The sequence below is a fragment of the Podarcis muralis genome, chromosome 8, assembly GCF_964188315.1.
Source record: "Podarcis muralis chromosome 8, rPodMur119.hap1.1, whole genome shotgun sequence".
NCBI classification, from domain to species: Eukaryota; Metazoa; Chordata; class Lepidosauria; order Squamata; family Lacertidae; genus Podarcis; species Podarcis muralis.
The window spans coordinates 15,072,420-15,091,938 of record NC_135662.1 but is presented as its reverse complement, the minus strand read 5'-3'; the positions used below and the strand labels follow the sequence as shown (position 1 = coordinate 15,091,938).

Below are 19,519 nucleotides of genomic sequence, written 5' to 3'. Positions count from 1 at the left end.
TTGCCAGCCCAGTGAGACTCCCTCTATATCCTACACCCCTCAACCAGGTTATTTCAAGCAAATGATTGCACCCCATTGTTGTAAGTAATAATAATAATAATAATTAATTAATTATACCCCGCCCATCTGGCTGAGTTTCCCCAGCCACTCTGGGCGGCTCCCAATCAGTGTTAAAAACAGTACAGCGTTACATATTAAAAACTTCCCTGAACAGGGCTGCCTTCAGATGTCTTCTGAATGTCAGGTAATTATTTATCTCTTTGACATCTGAAGGAAGGGCGGGCACCACTACCGAGAAGGCCCTCTGTCTGGTTCCCTGTAACCTCACTTCTCACAGTGATGGAATTGCCAGAAGGCCCTCGGCGCTGGATCTCAGTGTCCGGGCTGAACGAAGGGGGTGGAGACGCTCCTTCAGGTGTACAGGACTGAGGCCGTTTAGGGCTTTAAAGGTCAGCACCAACACTTTGAATCATGCTTGGAAACGTACTGGGAGCCAATGCAGATCTATCAGAACCGGTGTTATGTGGTCCCGGCGGCCACTCCCAGTCACCAGTCTAGCTGCCGCATTCTGGATTAATTGCAGTTTCTGGGTCACCTTCAAAGGTAGCCCCATGTAGAGCGCGTTGCAGTAGTCCAAGCGTGAGATAACTAGAGCATGCACCACTCTGGCGAGACAGTTCGCGGGCAGGTAGGGTCTTAGCCTGCGTACCAGGTGGAGCTGGTAGACAGCTGCCCTGGACACAGAGTTAACCTGCGCCTCCATGGACAGCTGTGAGTCCAAAATGACTCCCAGGCTGCGCACCTGGTCCTTCAGGGGCACAGTTACCCCATTCAAGACCAGGGAATCCCCCACACCAACCCGCTCTCTGTAAGGAAACAGAGAGGGACAGACAGAGACAATTTCTGAATTCGGTGTTGATTGAAAGCAGGCAGAATGCTTTAAGGGGGGTGGAGGGGAATGAGCTGACAAATTCAAAGAATAGGTGTTGATTATCTTCCCAGCAGATCCTTAAAGTGTTAATCAACTTTTATAATAGCTTCTGTAAGGACTGATCCACAAACAATGAGCCAAGCATCTCCTCTTTCATAAAAAACTCTCTGACACCGGATTTGCATTACCAAACATTCCTGCATGGGTTGCTTTTCCTGGTGTTAACCAAATGCCAGAGAGAGCCACATCAGTCAAGCTCAAGGAAGCCAGAGAAGTAAAGCTAAACTAAATAGGTACGAAGTCAGTTCCCCATATGGGAAGGGCTGTAGCTCAGCAGTAGAGCAACTTCTTTGCATGCAGAAAGTCCCAGGTTCAATGCCTCCAAGGAATGGGGGTGGCTCTGTGGTCTAAACCACTGAGCCTCTTGCGCTTGCTGATCAGAAGGTTGGCGGCTCAAATCCCCGCAACAGTGTGAGCTCCCATTGCTCTGTTTCAGCTCCTGCCAACCTAGCAGTTCGATAGTACACCAGTGCAAGCACATAAATAGGTACCGATGTGGCGGGAAGGTAAACGGCGTTTCCATGTGCTCTGGTTTCCGCCACAGTGTTCTGTTGCACTAGAAGCGGTTTAGTCATGCTGGCCTCATGATCTGGAAAGCTGTCTGTGGACAAACACCGGCTCCCTCGGCCTGAAAGTGAGATGAGTGCCACACCGCATAGTTGCCTTTGACTGGACTTCACGGTCCAGGGGTCCTTTACCTTTTAGCTTTTCAATCCCTCCACTTAGGGCTAGGAGAGCCAGTCAATGTAAACAACACAGAGATAGACAGATTAATGGTCTGTATTCTTTCTGAAGGCTATTGAAGACTAGTAGATATCTGGTGGGGGGTTATACTATTTTCTGCTTCTGTGTTCTGTCTTGTGCCTGCGTTTTGCCCACTCACTATATATTCTTCACTTCGTTCTTGTTGATAGACCCCTTGGATAAGTTAGTATGCATGTGCATGCACGCACACACGCACACACACACACTCCATCTGGGTCTGTCCGAAAGCTCATGTGATTCAGTGTGGTGAGAGCCTGTGTGGTGTAGTGGTTAAGAGCGGTAGTCTCGTAATCTGGGGAACCGGGTTCGTGTCTCCGCTCCTCCACATGCAGCTGCTGGGTGACCTTGGGCCAGTCACACTTCTTTGAAGTCTCTCAGCCCCACTCACCTCACAGAGTGTTTGTTGTGGGGGAGGAAGGGAAAGGAGAATGTTAGCTGCTTTGAGACTCCTGAAGGGGAGTGAAAGGCGGGATATCAAATCCAAACTCTTCTTCTTCTTCTTCTTCTTCTTCTTCTTCTTCTTCTTCTTCTTCTTCTTCTTCTTCTTCTTCTTCATGTTGTCACCGGTGATGGCTGTTGCCCCTTGGAGCTGATAAGGGGCAGAAGGCAGGGAGAGCTACACTTAAGTAGAGCAAGAACCAATAACAGGTAAAGGTAAAGGTAAAGGGACCCCTGACCGTTAAGTCCAGTCACGGATGACTCTGGGGTTGTGGCGCTCATCTCGCTTTATTGGCCGAGGGAGCCGGCGTACAGCTTCCGGGTCATGTGGCCAGCATGACTAAGCCGCTTCTGGTGAACCAAAGCAGCACACGGAAACGCCATTTACCTTCCCGCTGGAGCGGTACCTATTTATCTACTTGCACTTTGATGTGCTTTCAAACTGCTAGGTGGGCAGGAGCAGGGACCAAGCAATGGGAGCTCACCCCGTCGTGGGGATTCGAACCGCCGACCTTCTGATCGGCAAGCCCTAGGCTCAGTGGTTTAACCCACAGCACCACCCGCATCCCAAGTTACAGGTAGTGCCAAGTAATTCTACTTTTGGCCCCATCCTTCTTACTGCCAAGTTCTGCAACGGGTGGCACTGAGACAGAGGAGGAAGCTGGTACAGGCAGTGACACTCCTTCAACTGGTTGTAAGTAAAAAGACAGGCAGGAGGAGGGTGTTGGCTGAGTTTGGAGGGCACTGCCTGAATGGGCTCCCCTCGGGCTCACAGCAGCCAACCAGATCCCTATGGGAGGCCCACAAGCTGGACCTGAATGTGACAATACACTCTTCACTTGTGAGTGCCAACCCCGCACCCGATTTAGGGCTGTGCCTTCGGTTATTATTATTATTATTATTATTATTATTATTATTATTATTATTTCTGGTTTTGTAATAATCTGGTCTCAGTGAGCCTATTGAGAAGATATGTTTGAATAGCAACTGTACCCAAAGGAAATATTGTGAAAATAAGAAATATTTTTTTGGGGTGCCAAATTTTGTCCTCCCTCAGGGCGCTGATCGCCGAAGAATTGATGCTTTTGAATTATGGTGCTGGAGAAGACTCTTGAGAGTCCCATGGACTGCAAGAAGATCAAACGCATCCATTCTTAAGGAAATCAGCCCTGAGTGCTCACTGGAAGGACAGATCGTGAAGCTGAGGCTCCAGTACTTTGGCCATCTCATGAGAAGAGAAGACTCCCTGGAGAAGACCCTGATGTTGGGAAAGATGGAGGGCACAAGGAGAAGAGGGCGACAGAGGACGAGATGGTTGGATAGTGTTTTCGAGGTTACCAGCATGAGTTTGACCAAACTGCGGGAAGTAGTGGAGGACAGAGGTGCCTGGTGTGCTCTGGTCCATGGGGTCACGAAGAGTCGGACACGACTAAATGACTAAACAACAACATCAACAACAGGGCGCTATATTAATGGAGGTAGAGCCAACCCACTGTGGCTAGCAGTCATTGATCGCCATTATCCTCCATTCATTGGTCTAATCCTCTTCCAAATCCATCCAATTTGATAACTGTTACTTTTTCCTGTGGGATAAATATCCATTGTTTGCCTATGCACTGTGTGAAAAAGGTGTTTCTTCTGTGTTTCCAAATTCATCCAAAATTCAGGTCGTGACATAACCCAGGATCTTACTGTGAAATCAAAATCGAAATAGCTGTATGTATACATAGATACAACACTGACTTTACACCTATTTGGTTTAATGGCTGTGCTTATTTTGGAGCTACAATTTAGCACCTCTGGGAGAGATCTTGCATAGATGCTTGAACTGAACTGATAAATGGAACAAAAAAAAAGTATGAATGAAGGCCAGCTGTGCTTTTGATTGGAGAGATTAAGAGCTGCCGTTTTACACAATATGTCTTGCGCTACACATACCAGAAGAAATCCTTATGCAGCCCAGTCTTATGCAATGAGGCATAACTAGAACTGCAACCCCATCTACGTTTACCATAAGCCCAGTGGAACACAATGGGAACTAGCCCTGAGCAAATAAGCACAGGCTTGCATTGCAAACCAGTTTAAATCCCAACTCTGCCAAGGATGAGGCTGTTATAAAACAACATGTTTGCAAACCACCCTGTTTGCATTGTCTACTAGATATGGGGGGGGGGGGATTCCATACTGTGGCTGGATTTTGTGAGTGGGATTCATTCACATACAGTGGTACCTCAGGTTACAGATGCTTCAGGTTACAGACGCTTCAGGTTACAGACTCCGCTAACCCAGAAATAGTACCTCAGGTTAAGAACTTTGCTTCAGGATGAGAACAGAAATCGTGCTTCAGCGGCGCGGCAGCGGCATTAGGCCCCATTAGCTCAAGTGGTGTTTCAGGTTAAGAACAGTTTCAGGTTAAGAACGGACCTCTGGACGAATTAAGTACGTAACCAGAGGTACCACTGTACTAACATTTTCAGGTCATGCACATAGTGAATTTGGACTCATGCACAGCAAATTCTCTTCCTGTTAAAAACTGGATTTATTAAGGTAAGGGAAATGAAGGGGAAATGCAACAAGAAATTGAGGTGGAATCTACACACATATTAGAAAACACTGTGAAAATGCTTTAAAAAAACCGTTTTTTGGGGGGGGAATACATTGAATTTGCCATAGCTCGCTGTCGCCATCTAGTGTCACGTTTGTATATTGCACTTTACAACACACTGAAAATGTTTTATTTGCAGTTGTGTAGCTGATTCCTCAAGTGTCATTGGGCAAGACTTGTGGAATGCTCTGTCAATAGGGATTAAGCAGGCGACATCTGTGCCAACTTTCTTATTCTGCCGGAGAGTAGCTTACGCAGGCAACTAAGACTATGTTGTTGTTTAGTTGTTTAGTCGTGTCCGACTCTCTTTGTGACCCCATGGACCAGAGCACACCAGGCACTCCTGTCTTCCACTGCCTCCCGCAGTTTGGTCAAACTCATGCTGGTAGCTTCAAGAACACTGCCCAACCATCTCGTCCTCTGTCGTCCCCTTCTCCTTGTGCCCTCAATCTTTCCCAACATCATGGTCTTTCCCAGGGAGTCTTCTCTTCTCATGAGGTGGCCAAAGTATTGGAGCCTCAGCTTCAGGATCTGTCCTTCCAGTGAGCACTCAGGGCTGATTTCCTTCAGAATGGAGAGGTTTGATCTTCTTGCAGTCCATGAGACTCTCAAGAGTCTCCTCCAGCACCATAATTCAAAACTCCATGGACAATTAAGACTATATCTCCCCACAATTGTTAATTTAAGTTGAGAATTTTTTTACATTTTTAATCATTTCTATTGTATGCTTTTATGTTCTATTGCTGTAAAAAAGCTTTGCTGTATTTATACTGACCTAATTGTATATCAATATATTTTTTAAAAAATAAAAATAAATAAATAAACCTGGCAAACAAATTGGAATGAATGCTCAATGATACATCCACATTGACCCTGAGGTCTCAATACTGGTAAGCCACAACCAGTTCAGACCCCATATGAAATTATGATATATATATTTTTGTCCTGACGTTCATCAATTTACACTTGTCCACGTTGAATTGCATTTGCCATTTGACTGTCCTTTCAATCATTTTGGAGAGATCCTTCTCTTCACAATCCCTTTTGGTTTCAAAGATTATATGACACCTCTAAAAGTTCTGCAGACTGAAGCAGTTGTGTCAGCATTTGAGGTTAACATAATTAACATATTTATTGTGTGAAATGGTAGTCAGGGTAATTTAATTATAACGCACATGCTTACTTTTGCATGGCAGATATTCTTGAAAAAGAGCTTAAAGCTTGAAATGTGTAGACCATATTATAGACTTAAGCTTGTAATTTACAGCACTGTTTGATTATTTTCCTCTTAAGAGTGGGGCAGGGAATTAGAGATTTATAGGTTGCTCTGCTCCTGAATGTGGCAGCAAAATATCAGATAAAACCATTTGACTTAACATTGCAAAGACATCCTGTTAAAAACGTGGGAGGGAACTGAATTCTGTTTTGGGCTCGAATTCGAAGTTGATTTTCAATCAATTGCAAGGCGGCACTTTTCTTTTTAAAGACCTCTATTGAAGTGCTTATCTTCCTCTTCTCCACCCCACAGTCAGGCCAGGATACTTTGTAAGTTGTCTATTGTCAAAATAATTCATTGCCGCTGGGGGAATCTTGAGTTCAGAAGTAGTAGCCATCTCCGGTTTAACAGGGGTCAGCCACATCAAAGGGAGAAATAGATGTGTTCAGTCTCGGGGGTGGGAATGGTGATCATCTCTGCTCTGGAAGTTGCCAACTTCCCCTTTCAATCCAGAGTAGGAAATTTACTCCAAAGATGAAAAGCAAAGTGAAAGAGAAATTGGCATGCGTGCCAGCTCTGTTCCAATCCTTCCAGCCCAGCAGAAATCAGGGCAGACAAGGAAGCAATAGCATCTTATTATCTGGTGCTATAAAACTAATTCTGGGTTCGCTCCTTGGTCCAACTAGCATCGCTTAGGAGCAGAGTGACGTGCCTTCTTTTAAAAGAGAGTTTTAAACTTAGGCAACCTAGTCAAGCCAAATGACTTATTGAAATCAACACAGACTGTGGAAGCTTCACACTGGACTTCAAGCATCTGGCATTATGTGACTCCCCATTTTTCCTCCAGACTCTGGGTCCTTGGTTTCCAAATGAGATGCAAAAGCTGCTCTCATCAGAAAAGAGATTTGGGGAGCCATGTCATCAGCTGGTGTTGGTCCACTGTGCTTCATTAAGTCCAGGGTCAACACAGCCATCTACCAGGAGATTTTGGAGCACTTCACGCTTCCTTCCACAGACAAACTTTATGGGGATGCTGACTTCATTTTCCAGCAGGACTTTGGTACCTGCCCACACTGCCAAAAGTACCAAAACCTGGTTCAATGCCCATGGGATTACTGTGCTTGATTGGCCATCAAACTTGCCTGACCTGAACCCCATAGAGAATCTATGAGGCATTGCCAAGAGAAAGATGAGAGACATGAGACCGAGCAATGCAGAAGAGCTGAAGGCTGCTATGGAAGCTTCTTGGTCTTCCATAACACCTCAGCAGAGGCACAGGCTGATAGCATCCATGCCACACTACATTGAGGCAGTAATTGATGCAAAAGGGGCCCAAACCAAGTACTGAGTACATATGCATGCTTCTACTTCTCAGAGGTCCAATATTGCTCTATTTGCAATCCTTGTTTTGCTGATTTCATTTAATATTCTAATTTTCTGAGATTGTTAATTTGGGGTTTTCATCAGCTGTACGCCATGATCATCACAATTATAACAAATAAAGGCTAGACATATCTCGCTTTGCATGTCATGAGTCTATCTCATATATTACTGGTAGTTTCACCTTTTAAGTTGAATTACTGAAATAAATGAACTTTTCCACTAATTTTCCAAGTTTCACCTGTAGATCGGTTTGTCTGCGAGTGCGGTAGAAAAGGATCTGGTGGAACCATTTGCTTAACAAAACAGCTTGAAGTCACACCAAAAAATTACTAGAAAGCTTCCCTCACATTTTCACAATGTTCCAGGTGGCTTATGATAAGAATCTCCCTAAGACTACCGTTGCACTAAAACACACACACACAAACCCATTCTCTGCCATCGATTTAAAAGCACTGTGTTTGTCTAACCGAATGATTATCCCAGCCAATAGATAATGAATGAGCCCACAGGTCATTGTTCTGCTATTTGACTTCCTAATCTGAAGTCCTTGCAATACCCTGAGACAGTTAGCCCAAAGGCAAGAAAAAAAGCTGCTTCAAAAACCAGAAACAATCTCCAGACACGGCTGGCTACCATCTTAATTGCAATCAATTTCTATATGGCTGCAACTTACCTAAGAGGAAGTCCCATCAAAGTCAATGGGGCTTGCTTGTGAACAGAGTTCATGTCAGCATAAATTGGTTAGTCTTGACGGTGCCACAAGACGCTTCATTCTGGTTGCTGTAACTGACGAACATGGCCACCTACCCACCTCCTCTGCCGCCGCCGGAAATGGATAGGATACTTAGGATTGTCACTGTAAAACTCCAATTCTATACTCACTTGGGAGTAAGGGCTTATCCCCACTTACCTTTCATCCCCTTCTTTCCAGGCACAGGTTAGCACTTGAATGCTCTATGTCTGAGCAGTTTGTTTGTAAGGTAAGTGTGCTTTTTTTTGGGAGGCGAGTTGGAGGATGGCTGGCGGCTAACAGATTGAGGTTGAATCCTGACAAGGCAGAAGTCCTGTTTTGGGGGGACAGGGGGTGGGCGGGTGTGAGGGATTCCCTGGTCCTGAATGGGGTAACTGTGCCCCTGAAGGACCAGGTGTACAGCCTGGGAGTCATTCTGGACTCACAGCTGTCCATGGAGGCACAGGTCAATTTTGTGTCCAGGGCAGCTGTTTATCAGCTCCATCTGGTATGCAGGCTGAGACCCTACCTGCCCGCAGACTGTCTCACCAGAGTGGTGCATGCTCTAGTTATCTCCCGCTTGGACTACTGCAATGCGCTCTATGTGGGGCTACCTTTGAAGGTGACCCGGAAACTGCAATTAATCCAGAATGCGGCAGCTGGACTGGTGACTGGGAGCGGCCGCCGAGACCATATAATACCGGTCTTGAAAGACCTACATTGGCTCCCAGTACGTTTCCGAGCACGATTCAAAGTGTTGGTGCTGACCTTTAAAGCCCTAAACAGCCTCGGTCCAGTATACCTGAAGGAGAGTCTCCACCCCCATCATTCTACCTGGACACTGAGGTCCAGCGCCGAGGGCCTTCTGGCAGTTCCCTCGCTGCGAGAAGCCAAGTTACAGGGAACCAGACAGAGGGCCTTCTCGGTGGTGGCACCCGCCCTGTAGAACGCCCTCCCATCAGATGTCAAAGAGATAAACAACTACCAAACTTTTAGAAGACATCTGAAGGCAGCCCTGTTTAGGGAAGCTTTTAATGTTTAATAGGTTATTGTATTTTAATATTCTGTTGGAAGCTGCCCAGATGCACCTTTCAGCTCTCTTCTCGTTCTGGAAGACCAGAGGGGAGGGGAGCTTGTTGTAAGGGGAGACACCCAGGACTGTTCACCAGCTTCACTCATCTCAGCCTCTCGGCATCCCTTCTCTTCTCCTTCAGCTTTTGCCTCTGATTCTGCACTTACCTCTTCCACAGACTCTCCCAGCTCACGGAGCCCTCTTACCTCTTCAGCTTCTGACACCTCCTTCTCACAGTCTTCTCCTGCTTCTCCCTCCATCATTGTCCCACCACCAATCCCTGGGCTCTGAGCCTTCTTCCCTTGCAGGTTCCCCAGCTGGTTCCTCCCACCATTCCTTTGTGTTCAACCAAACAGCTAGCAGAGAGAGGCAGCCACAACATGGTAGAACCAACATGGTGCATGGTTTCAATGCATCTTTGCCAAATATATGCCCTTTTGCAAAGGAATTTCTCCGAACACGAGGCTTTTTGTCTGTGCAAATATTGTAGAAATGTGAATTTTCGAAGGATGGCTGTGTTTCAATTTACACGTTGTGCTAGAAAGTGAAGACCTTTAAATGCACTCTGAATCGGATTTCAACCCATATCCAGAACTGTACCAGCATAAGGCTGCAATCCATTGGCCCATTAAACCCCTGTTTAAATATGTTGCATTTAATCCTCCTTAACCAAGGGTGAGATTATTCAACCCTGTTTATTTAACCAAGCTGATTTCATCAGAGAATATCTAAGTGTGAGTGGAGCGTGATTGGTATAATGTAATGAATTACTTTGGGTCAAAAGATTGTTCCTTTCTCTGCATGCAAAATACCATTCCTAGAGGTTTGCTGAATTTGCAGGAACAAGCCCAGGGCCTCCTTGAAGAGATCTTTTGCAGCAGTGACGTGCTCTCCAAACCTGTTCACCCAGGGTGGTCTGACTGCATGAGCAGTGTAATGTTGGGAGGAAAGCCTCAACATGAGATTACGGCTCTTTTGCCCATTTCCACCTCTTTTTAAGAAGCTCCAAAATGTCCTTATTTAATCATACAGCCTGCTTTGCTATATGTTCAAATCATGGGAAACCACCATATCCTCCAATATTTCTCCAGTGAAAATAGGGACATCCTATTCCGTTGTTGTTGTGGTTGCTGCTGCTGTTAATTTATTTATACCCCACCCATCTGACTGAGTGGCCCCAGCCACTCTGGGTGTCTTCCAACATATATACTAAAACATAATAAAACATTAAACATTTAAAAACCTCCCTGTGCTGGTCCCGGGGGGAAGGTTACCGTTGACGTAGTCGAAGTCCGGTCCTGGGTCAATAGCCTGGAAACAGTTCGCAAGGAGCGGGGCGAGGTCCAAAGCAGGAAGCCGAGCGGGGACAGGAACACTGGAGGGTCAGGTCTGGGTCCGGACAGGAGCAGGTACTCAGCGATGACGTTGCTCCCGCAACCTGGGACCGGGCTGACTGGCCTTTATCTTCTCTGAGGCCAGGGGCGGTCCCGGCCCCCAGGAGACCCGCCTCTCCTGGCCTTAAGGCGAGCACTCCTCCTGGGAGAAACCAGTTCCCTTCGCCTCTCTGCCCTAAGCCTCTGCAGTTCAGGAGAGGCTGAAGGGTTACTGGGCCCCGGGGGAGACTCACCTGTAGGCACTGAGTCCTCAACCACCTCTGGAGCCAGAATGGATTCACCTGGTGCCTGCTCCTGAGGATCCGGCACAGGTGCAGGCGCCTCAGAATCAAGGCCCTGCCCCAATTCAGCTGGCCCTGGAGGTGGGGACTCCTGTGCAGGCTGGGATTCCTCCGGATCACTCTCTGAATCGGATTCCCAGGCCATCAGACTCCCTATATAGGGCTGCTTTCAGATGTCTGCTAAAGGTTGTGTAGTTGCTTATCTCCTTGGCTCAGCGGTCACATAACTCCATGCTACCCCAACATTTCTCAGATGAAAACAACAACAACAACAAATTATTATTTATACCCCGCCCATCTGGTTGGGTTTTCCCAGCCACTTGGAATGCATCTGAAGGCAGCCCTGTTCAGGGAAGTTTTTAATGTTTGATGTTTTATTGTATTTTTAATGTTTTGTTGGAAGCCGCCCAGAGTGACTGGGGATAGTCAGATAGTTGTTTATTTCCTTGACATCTGATGGGAGGGTGTTCCACAGGGCGGGCGCCACTACCGAGAAGGCCCTCTTCCTTAGGGACGTCCTAAGGAAAAGCGGGACATTCCAGAATCAAATCAGAAATTGGGATGGCTTCTGTAAATCCGGGACCGTCTCTGAAAAATAGGGATAATTGGAGGGTCTGCACCACTAAACCAATACTGAGGAGGCTCCACCTGCAATTGAAACTTCAGGTTTTGCTAGATGATTCAGGTAGCCATGTGTTCTACTTTACAGAGGACTGTCCTCTGTTCAAAGGAGTCTTCCATTTGAAGGGATAATTAGGCCCTGGGCAGCTTGCCTCAAGCTGTTAAACAAAACAAAGGGGTTCAAAGAAACTTCTTATATGCGTTGGCATGTTCTGTTCTTTAATGTACATGAAGGCCTAGAAAGCTGGATTTGAATTCTTCTTGCTTTGCAGAGAGAAGTTCTTTTTGAGCTGGCTCATTTTGGATCCTCAATGGAAGAAGAAGACTGTTGCTGCCGTGGACCTTTACTCCAAACTTACTGCTTATAATTCATCTTCATCGCTGTGATTTTGAGTTAACGATATTGTTAGGGAAATGGTTCCTCTGTGTGTAAGGGCCAAAGCTCGGCTTTAGAGGACCTGTTTTGCATGCAGGAAGTTCCAAAGTCAATTCCCTGCTTCTCCAGGTAGGACTGGGAGAGAACCCTGTCTGAAATCCTGGAGATCTGCTGCCGCTCTGTGTATCCAATATTGAGCTAGATGAAGCAAGGGTCCAAAAATGCAGGTTCTATTTGGATCTCATATAACCACAAAATTCAAGGTGATCACGCTGGTGTTTATGACTCGGGCCACCATCTGAATAATAATAATAATAATAATAATAATAATAATAATAATAATAATAAATTTTATTTATATCCCGCCCTCCCCAGCCGAAGCCGGGCTCAGGGTGGCTAACAACAATAAAACAGTACAAAAGTACAGCATAAACAACACTCTAAAACCATTCATTGTAAAATTAATTAATTCAAGCCACTGGCAACCATTGGGCCAGAGCTCCGCAAAGATTGCCGAGGGAGGGAGTCAGGCTGTGCCCTGGCCAAAGGCCTGGTGGAACAGCTCTGTCTTGCAGGCCCTGCGGGAAGATGTCAAGTCCCGCAGGGCCCTGGTCTCTTGTGACAGAGTGTTCCACCAGAAGACTGCCTCCTTTCCTACAGACCCTCATGGGTGCTAATACAGGGGTACCTCTGTTTATGTACTTAATTCATTCCGGAGGTCTGTTCTTAACCTGAAACTGTTCTTAACCTGAAGTACCACTTTAACTAATGGGGCCTCCTGCTGCTGCCGTGCCGCCGGAGCACAACTTCTGTTCTCATCCTGAAGCAAAGTTCTTAGCCCGAGGTACTATTTCTGGGTTAGTAGAGTCTGTAACCTGAAGCGTCTGTAACCTGAAGCGTATGTAACCCGAGGTACCACTGTACTGAGCTAGATGAAGCAAAGAACTGGCTAGTTATAAGGCAGCTTCACACATGCAAAATTCACATCATGTACAGCTGCCCGATATCCTTTGCTAAAATCGCGTATTTTTCGCTCTATAAGATGCACCAGACCACAAGACGCACCTAGTTTTTGGAGGAGGAAAACAAGAAAAAAAAATATTCTGAATCTCAGAAGTCAGAACAGCAAGAGGGATCGCTGCGCAGTGAAAGCAGCAATCCCTCTTGCTGTTCTGGCTTCTGGGATAGCTGCACAGCCTGCATTCGCTCCATAAGACGCACACACATTTCCCCTTACTTTTTAGGAGGGGAAAAGTGAGTCTTATAGAGCAAAAAATACGGTAACTAAATATCTTTGAAGAGAGTTCCATTTTAGGCTTGGAGTACACAGAACTTTAAAAAAAAATACCCCAGAGAAATGGAAAACAAATAATAATAATAATAATCCCCTTCAACAAAGGTTTTCAAGCTAAGTGTATTTCTTAAGCTATAATCAGAACATAGCAACTTTAATCAGATGCCATGTCTAAATTCCCCACAATTAACAGCGTTTTTGTTTTTTTTAACCCTCTAATTAGATGTACCCTGGAAGAATTTTGGCTACCAAAATATGCCTATTTCATATTTAGGTGGGGGGGGGGCAGGGTAGACCAGCCTTAAAATAGAAAGTCGCCTCTCTCTTTTTAAGGATCCTTTTACATAATCCCGATTTGCATGCTCTTGCCGAAGTTTCTTCCTGCTGTTGAAAAGGGCAGTGATCACAAACAAACACACAAACACACAGGCTCATAAGCGATCGCACACTGGAACAGTTTTGGCAGCCAATGAATGATGGGCTTCTTTGCCCTCCTATTAAAAACGCTTGCTAAAAGAGACCTTCTCTTTTTTTCAGGGGCCGCCTTTGCAACGTCCTGATCTGCAGCTAAATGAAGGCACTCTGTAGTCAGGTCTGAAAGAACTGCTCTCCCCCAGTCTTACATCTGTGGTCCTCCCAGCTCAAAAACAGGGCCATGTATAGTTTGTTTTGACACCTGCTTAAGGCACGCCACCCTGAAGGGTGCCCCCAACACTCTGCTTTATTACATTTAAGGTTGGGTCTTCAGAATACGCCCCGCAGTGTGTTGCGGTTTGCAAGGAAGTGTTCCTTCGATCCAGGGCTGAGACCATCTGACAAGCCTAAGGCTCAAGCTATGAAATGGACATCTGAAGGCAGCCCGGTTTAGGGAAGTTTTAAAATGTTTGATGTTTTATCATGTTTATAATATTCTGTTGGGAGCCACCAGAGTGGTTGGGGAAACCCAGCCAGATGGGTGGGGTATAAATAAATTTATTATTAGTATTATTATTCATTGCTTTCCATGCAGAAGATACTTGGGCCAAACCAGAGTTTCTCCAGGTAGGGCTGAAAATATGTTCCCTGTCTGAAACATCGGAGACCCACTGCCGATCAGTGTAGACAGTAGAGCTGAATGGACCCGTGGCCTGACTTTGTATCTTGAGGCAACTCAGTTTTCAACACATCTTGTCACACCCTAAACATCTTGCAGATGGTGACCTGGAAACTACAACTAATCCAGAATGCGGCAGCTAGACTGGTGACTGGGAGTGGCGGCCGGGACCGGCTTGAGAGACCTGCATTGGCTCCCAGTATGTTTCCGAGCATAATTCAAAGTGTTGGTGCGGACCTTTAAAGCCCTAAATGGCCTTGGTCCTGTATACCTGAAGGAGCGTCTCCACCCCCATCGTTCAGCGGAGATCCAGCACTGAGGGCCTTCTGGCGGTTCCCTCATTGCGAGAAGTGAGGTTACAGTTACTGCCGCGGAGCCCCCTCCATGGACCAGATCACAGGCGTGCGTTAGCGCATGTGTGACCAATTTCCGGTGTTTGCATCTGCAAAGACGCAATTTCCAGCACTGCGAAAGCGAGTCCCTGCGCCGTGCTTTGCCGGGGACTTGCCAAGTGGATGGCTCTGTTCGGTGGTGGCTCATGGGCCGGTAAAACGACCCCCATGGGCCGCTTGTGGTCCCTGGGCCTTAGGTTGCTGACCCCTGCCAAGAGGCTCAGTGGTTTAGACCACAGCACCACCCGCATTCCTCATCTAGCCAACAATAGGACCAGGTGAGCATTGTGATACAAATGCCATCACATTTGTGTTGGTTGCATATATAAAACCAGCTGCTATGCAGGTCCTACATGGTAGATTTGGGCTCCTTTTAAAAATACATGTACGGAGCTCAGGAAAGAACACAAACCGCTCACAATCGTATCAAAAATATTTTATTTATTAAAGTAACAATTGTACTAAACAACCTATACTTGAAATGCATTGAATAATTGCTAGAATAAATACAGGCAATTATTTCAATCCTTTAAAGAATGAGAGGATTTTTATTTGACACTTGAACGTTGTTACCCCAAAGCTTTAACTTATACAATATAAATAGTTAAAAGGCAAAAGTCAAGTTTCTTTTCTTTTTTTCCCATTTGTGTCATTTGCATGGTTTTTTTTTTTTTTTAAAAAAGAAAATTTAATACTGATCCATTTGGTCACCAAAAAGGATCGATTTTCTCCCCCAGTTGCAAGCAAATGAAGGCAAATTTTGCGAGCAACGCGATCTCTGTATCGTCAGACAAGGTAGTATAGGTGTTACACATTCCACAGCAGAAAAATCAAAGTCATATCTGCATTTTAAGGAAGACAACCATATATCCCCCAAAACAACCAGATGAGCTTCCATTCTACCAGAGTGATGGTCCATGTCAAAGAGAGTGATGGTCCATGTCAAAAGGAATAAGAATAAAATATAGAACAGTATGTTGTTGATACTCTTCCGCTTTTAAAAAAATATTCTTAGGGATTAATATTACATTAATTTGCCTATGCAGCAATTGGGGCCCATATTTTCCTCTTTTTAAAAAATGTATTTTTAGGCATTCTTATAATAATAATAAAAAAAAACTTTGATGGGTACATGATTGGGGATGGAAGGAATTCCTACAGCACAGAGGTGTAGAGATTCATGTTATTCTTCCATTGGGTTGGATCCAGACTAAAGGTGTAATCTAATACACATTCACCTGGGAATAAACCCCACTGAATTCAGTGGGACTTACCTTATTTTTCCATCTATAAGACGTCCCCATGTATAAGATGCCCCCTATTTTGGGGGACTCAGATTTAAGAAAAGTCCACCCTTGGTACTATCAGTGTATAAGACACCCCCCTAATTTTTTATATTATTTTTTAGGGGGAAAAGCTAGTCTTATACAGTGGTGCCCCACAAGACGAATGCCTCGCAAGACAAAAAACTCGCTAGACGAAAGGGTTTTCCGTTTTTTGAGTCGTTCCGCAAGATGAATTTCCCTATGGGCTTGCTTCGCTTGACAAAACGTCTTGCGAGTTCTTGCGAGTTTGTTTCCTTTTTCTTAAAGCCACTAAGCCGTTAATAGCCACTAAGCCGTTAATAGCCGCTAAGCCGCTAATAGCCGTGCTTCGCAAGACGAAAAAACCGCAAGACGAAGAGACTCGTGGAACAGATTAATTTCGTCTTGCGAGGCACCACTGTACCCAGAAAAATACGGTAATTCTGAGTTGATATGTATGGGATTCTGCTATATGTTACTCATGCTTTAGCTCATTGAAATCAATTTGGACAAGTTAAGTCATGGTTCACATAAATCCCATTGATTTCAACGGAACTAAAGCTTTACTTTAGACAGGACCTATCCCAATAGTTTTCTCTGGAAGCTAATGGACTGACTGCCAACAGCTTCCATTCTAGACTGGAAAGGATTTTCTCACTGGGTTGGCATAACTCAATTTGAACAAACCAAGATATGCAACTAGGATTTCACCCATCTTTACATATTTTCTAAACTGGAAACCAAGAGTTTCACTCCGGCAACACTATGTTTTCATATATATAGCATTAGGCACCCAGTTGGTGGGATGGAAGACTGCTTTTAATGCCTGTGTATCATCTGGCAGAGGGTTATAAGTTTCCTCTTACAAAACTTTCATGGGGAGGAGAAAAAGATTGCACGTATCTATCCCATTGGCCTTTGTGGGCCCAATCCCACAGAAAGTTCTCCTCCGCAATTCGCACTGAAATTGGTGGGAGCTGTGCAGAACCGGAGGTGGAATTTTGGGCTCTGGATTTAACGGTCTCGTTGCGACATCAATATTTGGTTAAGTCAGACCTGGTGTTTTTGTCCTCTCACTCTAATCATTCTACTATGTGGGGCACTGGACATCTGCCCAAATGGTGCCACTGAAGCTGTTTGTGATCACTTAATGCAGCTCCCATAGATTTCAATGGGGATCCAAGCAGGAGAATCTCCTGGGGATTGTGCTATTCCTTGCGCGCACAAAGATTTTGCCTCCAAAAATTGACAATGTTGTTAATTTTCCCTTCCACCCCTCAAATAAAGTCAAAAGCACACATTTAAATACTTTCACAGAAATAAACATTCATCAGTTGAAAAATACAGAGACTTTTAAAAAATTCTTTCAATAGTGGGAAGGGGGAAAACTCAAATCAGCAAACCATTTTCACATTGTGGGCAAGTCTTTTTCTTTTCTTTCTTAAGGAGGAGTTTTTCAAAGCCTACTTAGAGGGGGGAAAGCGAGACAGACTGTAAGAGTGGCGGGGAGGGGTGAAAATAGTGTACTTTTTGGCAGAAATATAAAATACGAGGTTTTTATTTATTTGTTTTTTTTTTAAAAAAAGACTGGTGTAAAAAGTAAACAGAGACAAATAATTACAATTATATAAAAAATACAAAGCCTTGGTCATCAAAACCCTTATAAAAACTTGACTTTGGAATTACAGTTTGCAGCCTAACACACACACACACACACACCACATGCTCACTCGCACCCCTTCCTAGAAAAAAAAGTCACAGAACAACAAGAAGGTTCATAAATTAGGTTGCAGATCCTAAAATGGGTTACCAGATCCTTTGCTTGTGTCTCCAAATCTCCCTTTCTTCCATGTCCGCCCACAGGAGCGTGGCCAATGAGGTATATAGGACGTTAACACTTTTGGGCGTACGCACAACAGAAGAAAGTGCATAGTTGGGAGACGACCCACAGGAATGGGTTGAATCCGTGTGATTTTCTTCTCCCCCCACCCCCACCCTTTCCCGACAAAAAGGCACAATCACATTTAATTATTATTATTATTATTATTGCTTTGGCATGGTCATGAATTCGTTCATGTTCAAGTCCCAGCAGCAGTGATCCTTTTCCCTTGATGATCTCAAGTACCACAAATGCTAGAAGGTTCGTCGTGTGACAAGAAAGATTCCATGGGCAGCAAAAGAAGAAAATAAAAACAATGGGGTTAAGGGAGGCACAGTGGTTGAATCATACATCAAGCACCATGTCGTACTGTTGTTCCTTCTTCCTCCTTCCGCATTTGGTGATGAGGACCAAGTATAAAGTCAAGAGCATCACCCAATAGCAGGCGTAAAGTATCGTACCAATGATTAGCACGGTCTGTTTCGATTCAGTGAATGGCTTTTTGGATTCCTTGTATATCGTGAAAATGACACCGCCCAAGAGGATTGTAAACCAAATGGAGACCGGGATGAGTCCTATGAAGTTGACCACGATGGTTTTCCGGCCCGACGTGCCCCAGCCTGCTTTGTTTATGGTGGCGATGGCAAACATCTTTGCCGGCAGTAAACTGGACATGTACAACACTGAGTAGAGGGACATGAACACCATGACAATGTTCCCTCTAAGGCAGCTGGCAAAGGAAGACTTGATAAGGCCCACCAGCTGGACTGTCAACAAGAAAAGGAGGATGTTCCACAGCTTCCCCCGGTAGAAAAGCTGGATGACAGTGGCAATGAGGAAGAACGGGAAGAAGCCAGTGATGACAGCCTCGTAGGTCATCCACAAGTGATGCTTGTGGAACCACATTGCATTGTATAGCCACTCTCGGAAGTAGGACTTGCTCCAGCGGGTCTGTTGGTTCAACCACCTGAGATATTCGATGGGCGTTTCGGTAAGGCACTTGGACCGAGCCGTGTATTTCGTTGCATAGCCAAGGCTCAGGACTCGGTTGGTGAGATGACGGTCGTCTCCGAAACTGCACTGAGATCCCATGAATTCTTGATTGTACCAGTCTTCCACGAATTCGTGGAGTAAGGCGTTCCTGTACATCCCCAAGGGCCCGCTGATGCACTGCACACAGCCAAAGTAGGACTGGCAGGCCCTCTCGATGTTAAAAGCCATCCAGTATCGAACGCTGCTGAGAAAGGAGATCCACGAGTCGTACTTGTTCAAAATCTGCAAGCAGCAGCATTGAAAAGGAAGTTTTAGAACAAGAAAAAGAATATGCAACTGTGTTTTTTAAAAACCACAACACATAAAGTATATGTCATAAAATACTGCCATTCACATTTTTAATTTCTTTTTTTTGACATACAGTGGTACCTCGGGTTAAGTACTTAATTCGTTCCGGAGGTCTGTACTTAACCTGAAACTGTTCTTAACCTGAAGCACCACTTTAGCTAATAGGGCCTCCCGCTGCCACCGCACCGCTGGAGCACGATTTCTGTTCTCATACTGAAGCAAAGTTCTTAACCTGAAGCTCTATTTCTGGGTTAGCGGAGTCTGTAACCTGAAGTGTATGTAACCTGAAGCGTATGTACTCCGAGGTACCACTGTAGTAATAATCATAAAGAAATAAGAATAAA

General features: G+C 45.1%; 1 protein-coding gene across 1 annotated transcript in view; it reads right to left on the bottom strand.

The window, feature by feature from the left end:
* Positions 1-15,075: 15,075 nt before the first annotated feature.
* Positions 15,076-19,519, bottom strand: part of HAS2 (hyaluronan synthase 2) — a 44,414-nt gene continuing 39,970 nt past the window's right edge. Inside the window, exon 4 of the mRNA XM_028736222.2 lies at positions 15,076-19,109. Coding sequence (XP_028592055.2) covers positions 18,180-19,109 — 930 coding nt within the window. The 3' untranslated portion in view covers positions 15,076-18,179. The remainder of the gene's footprint in view (positions 19,110-19,519) is intronic.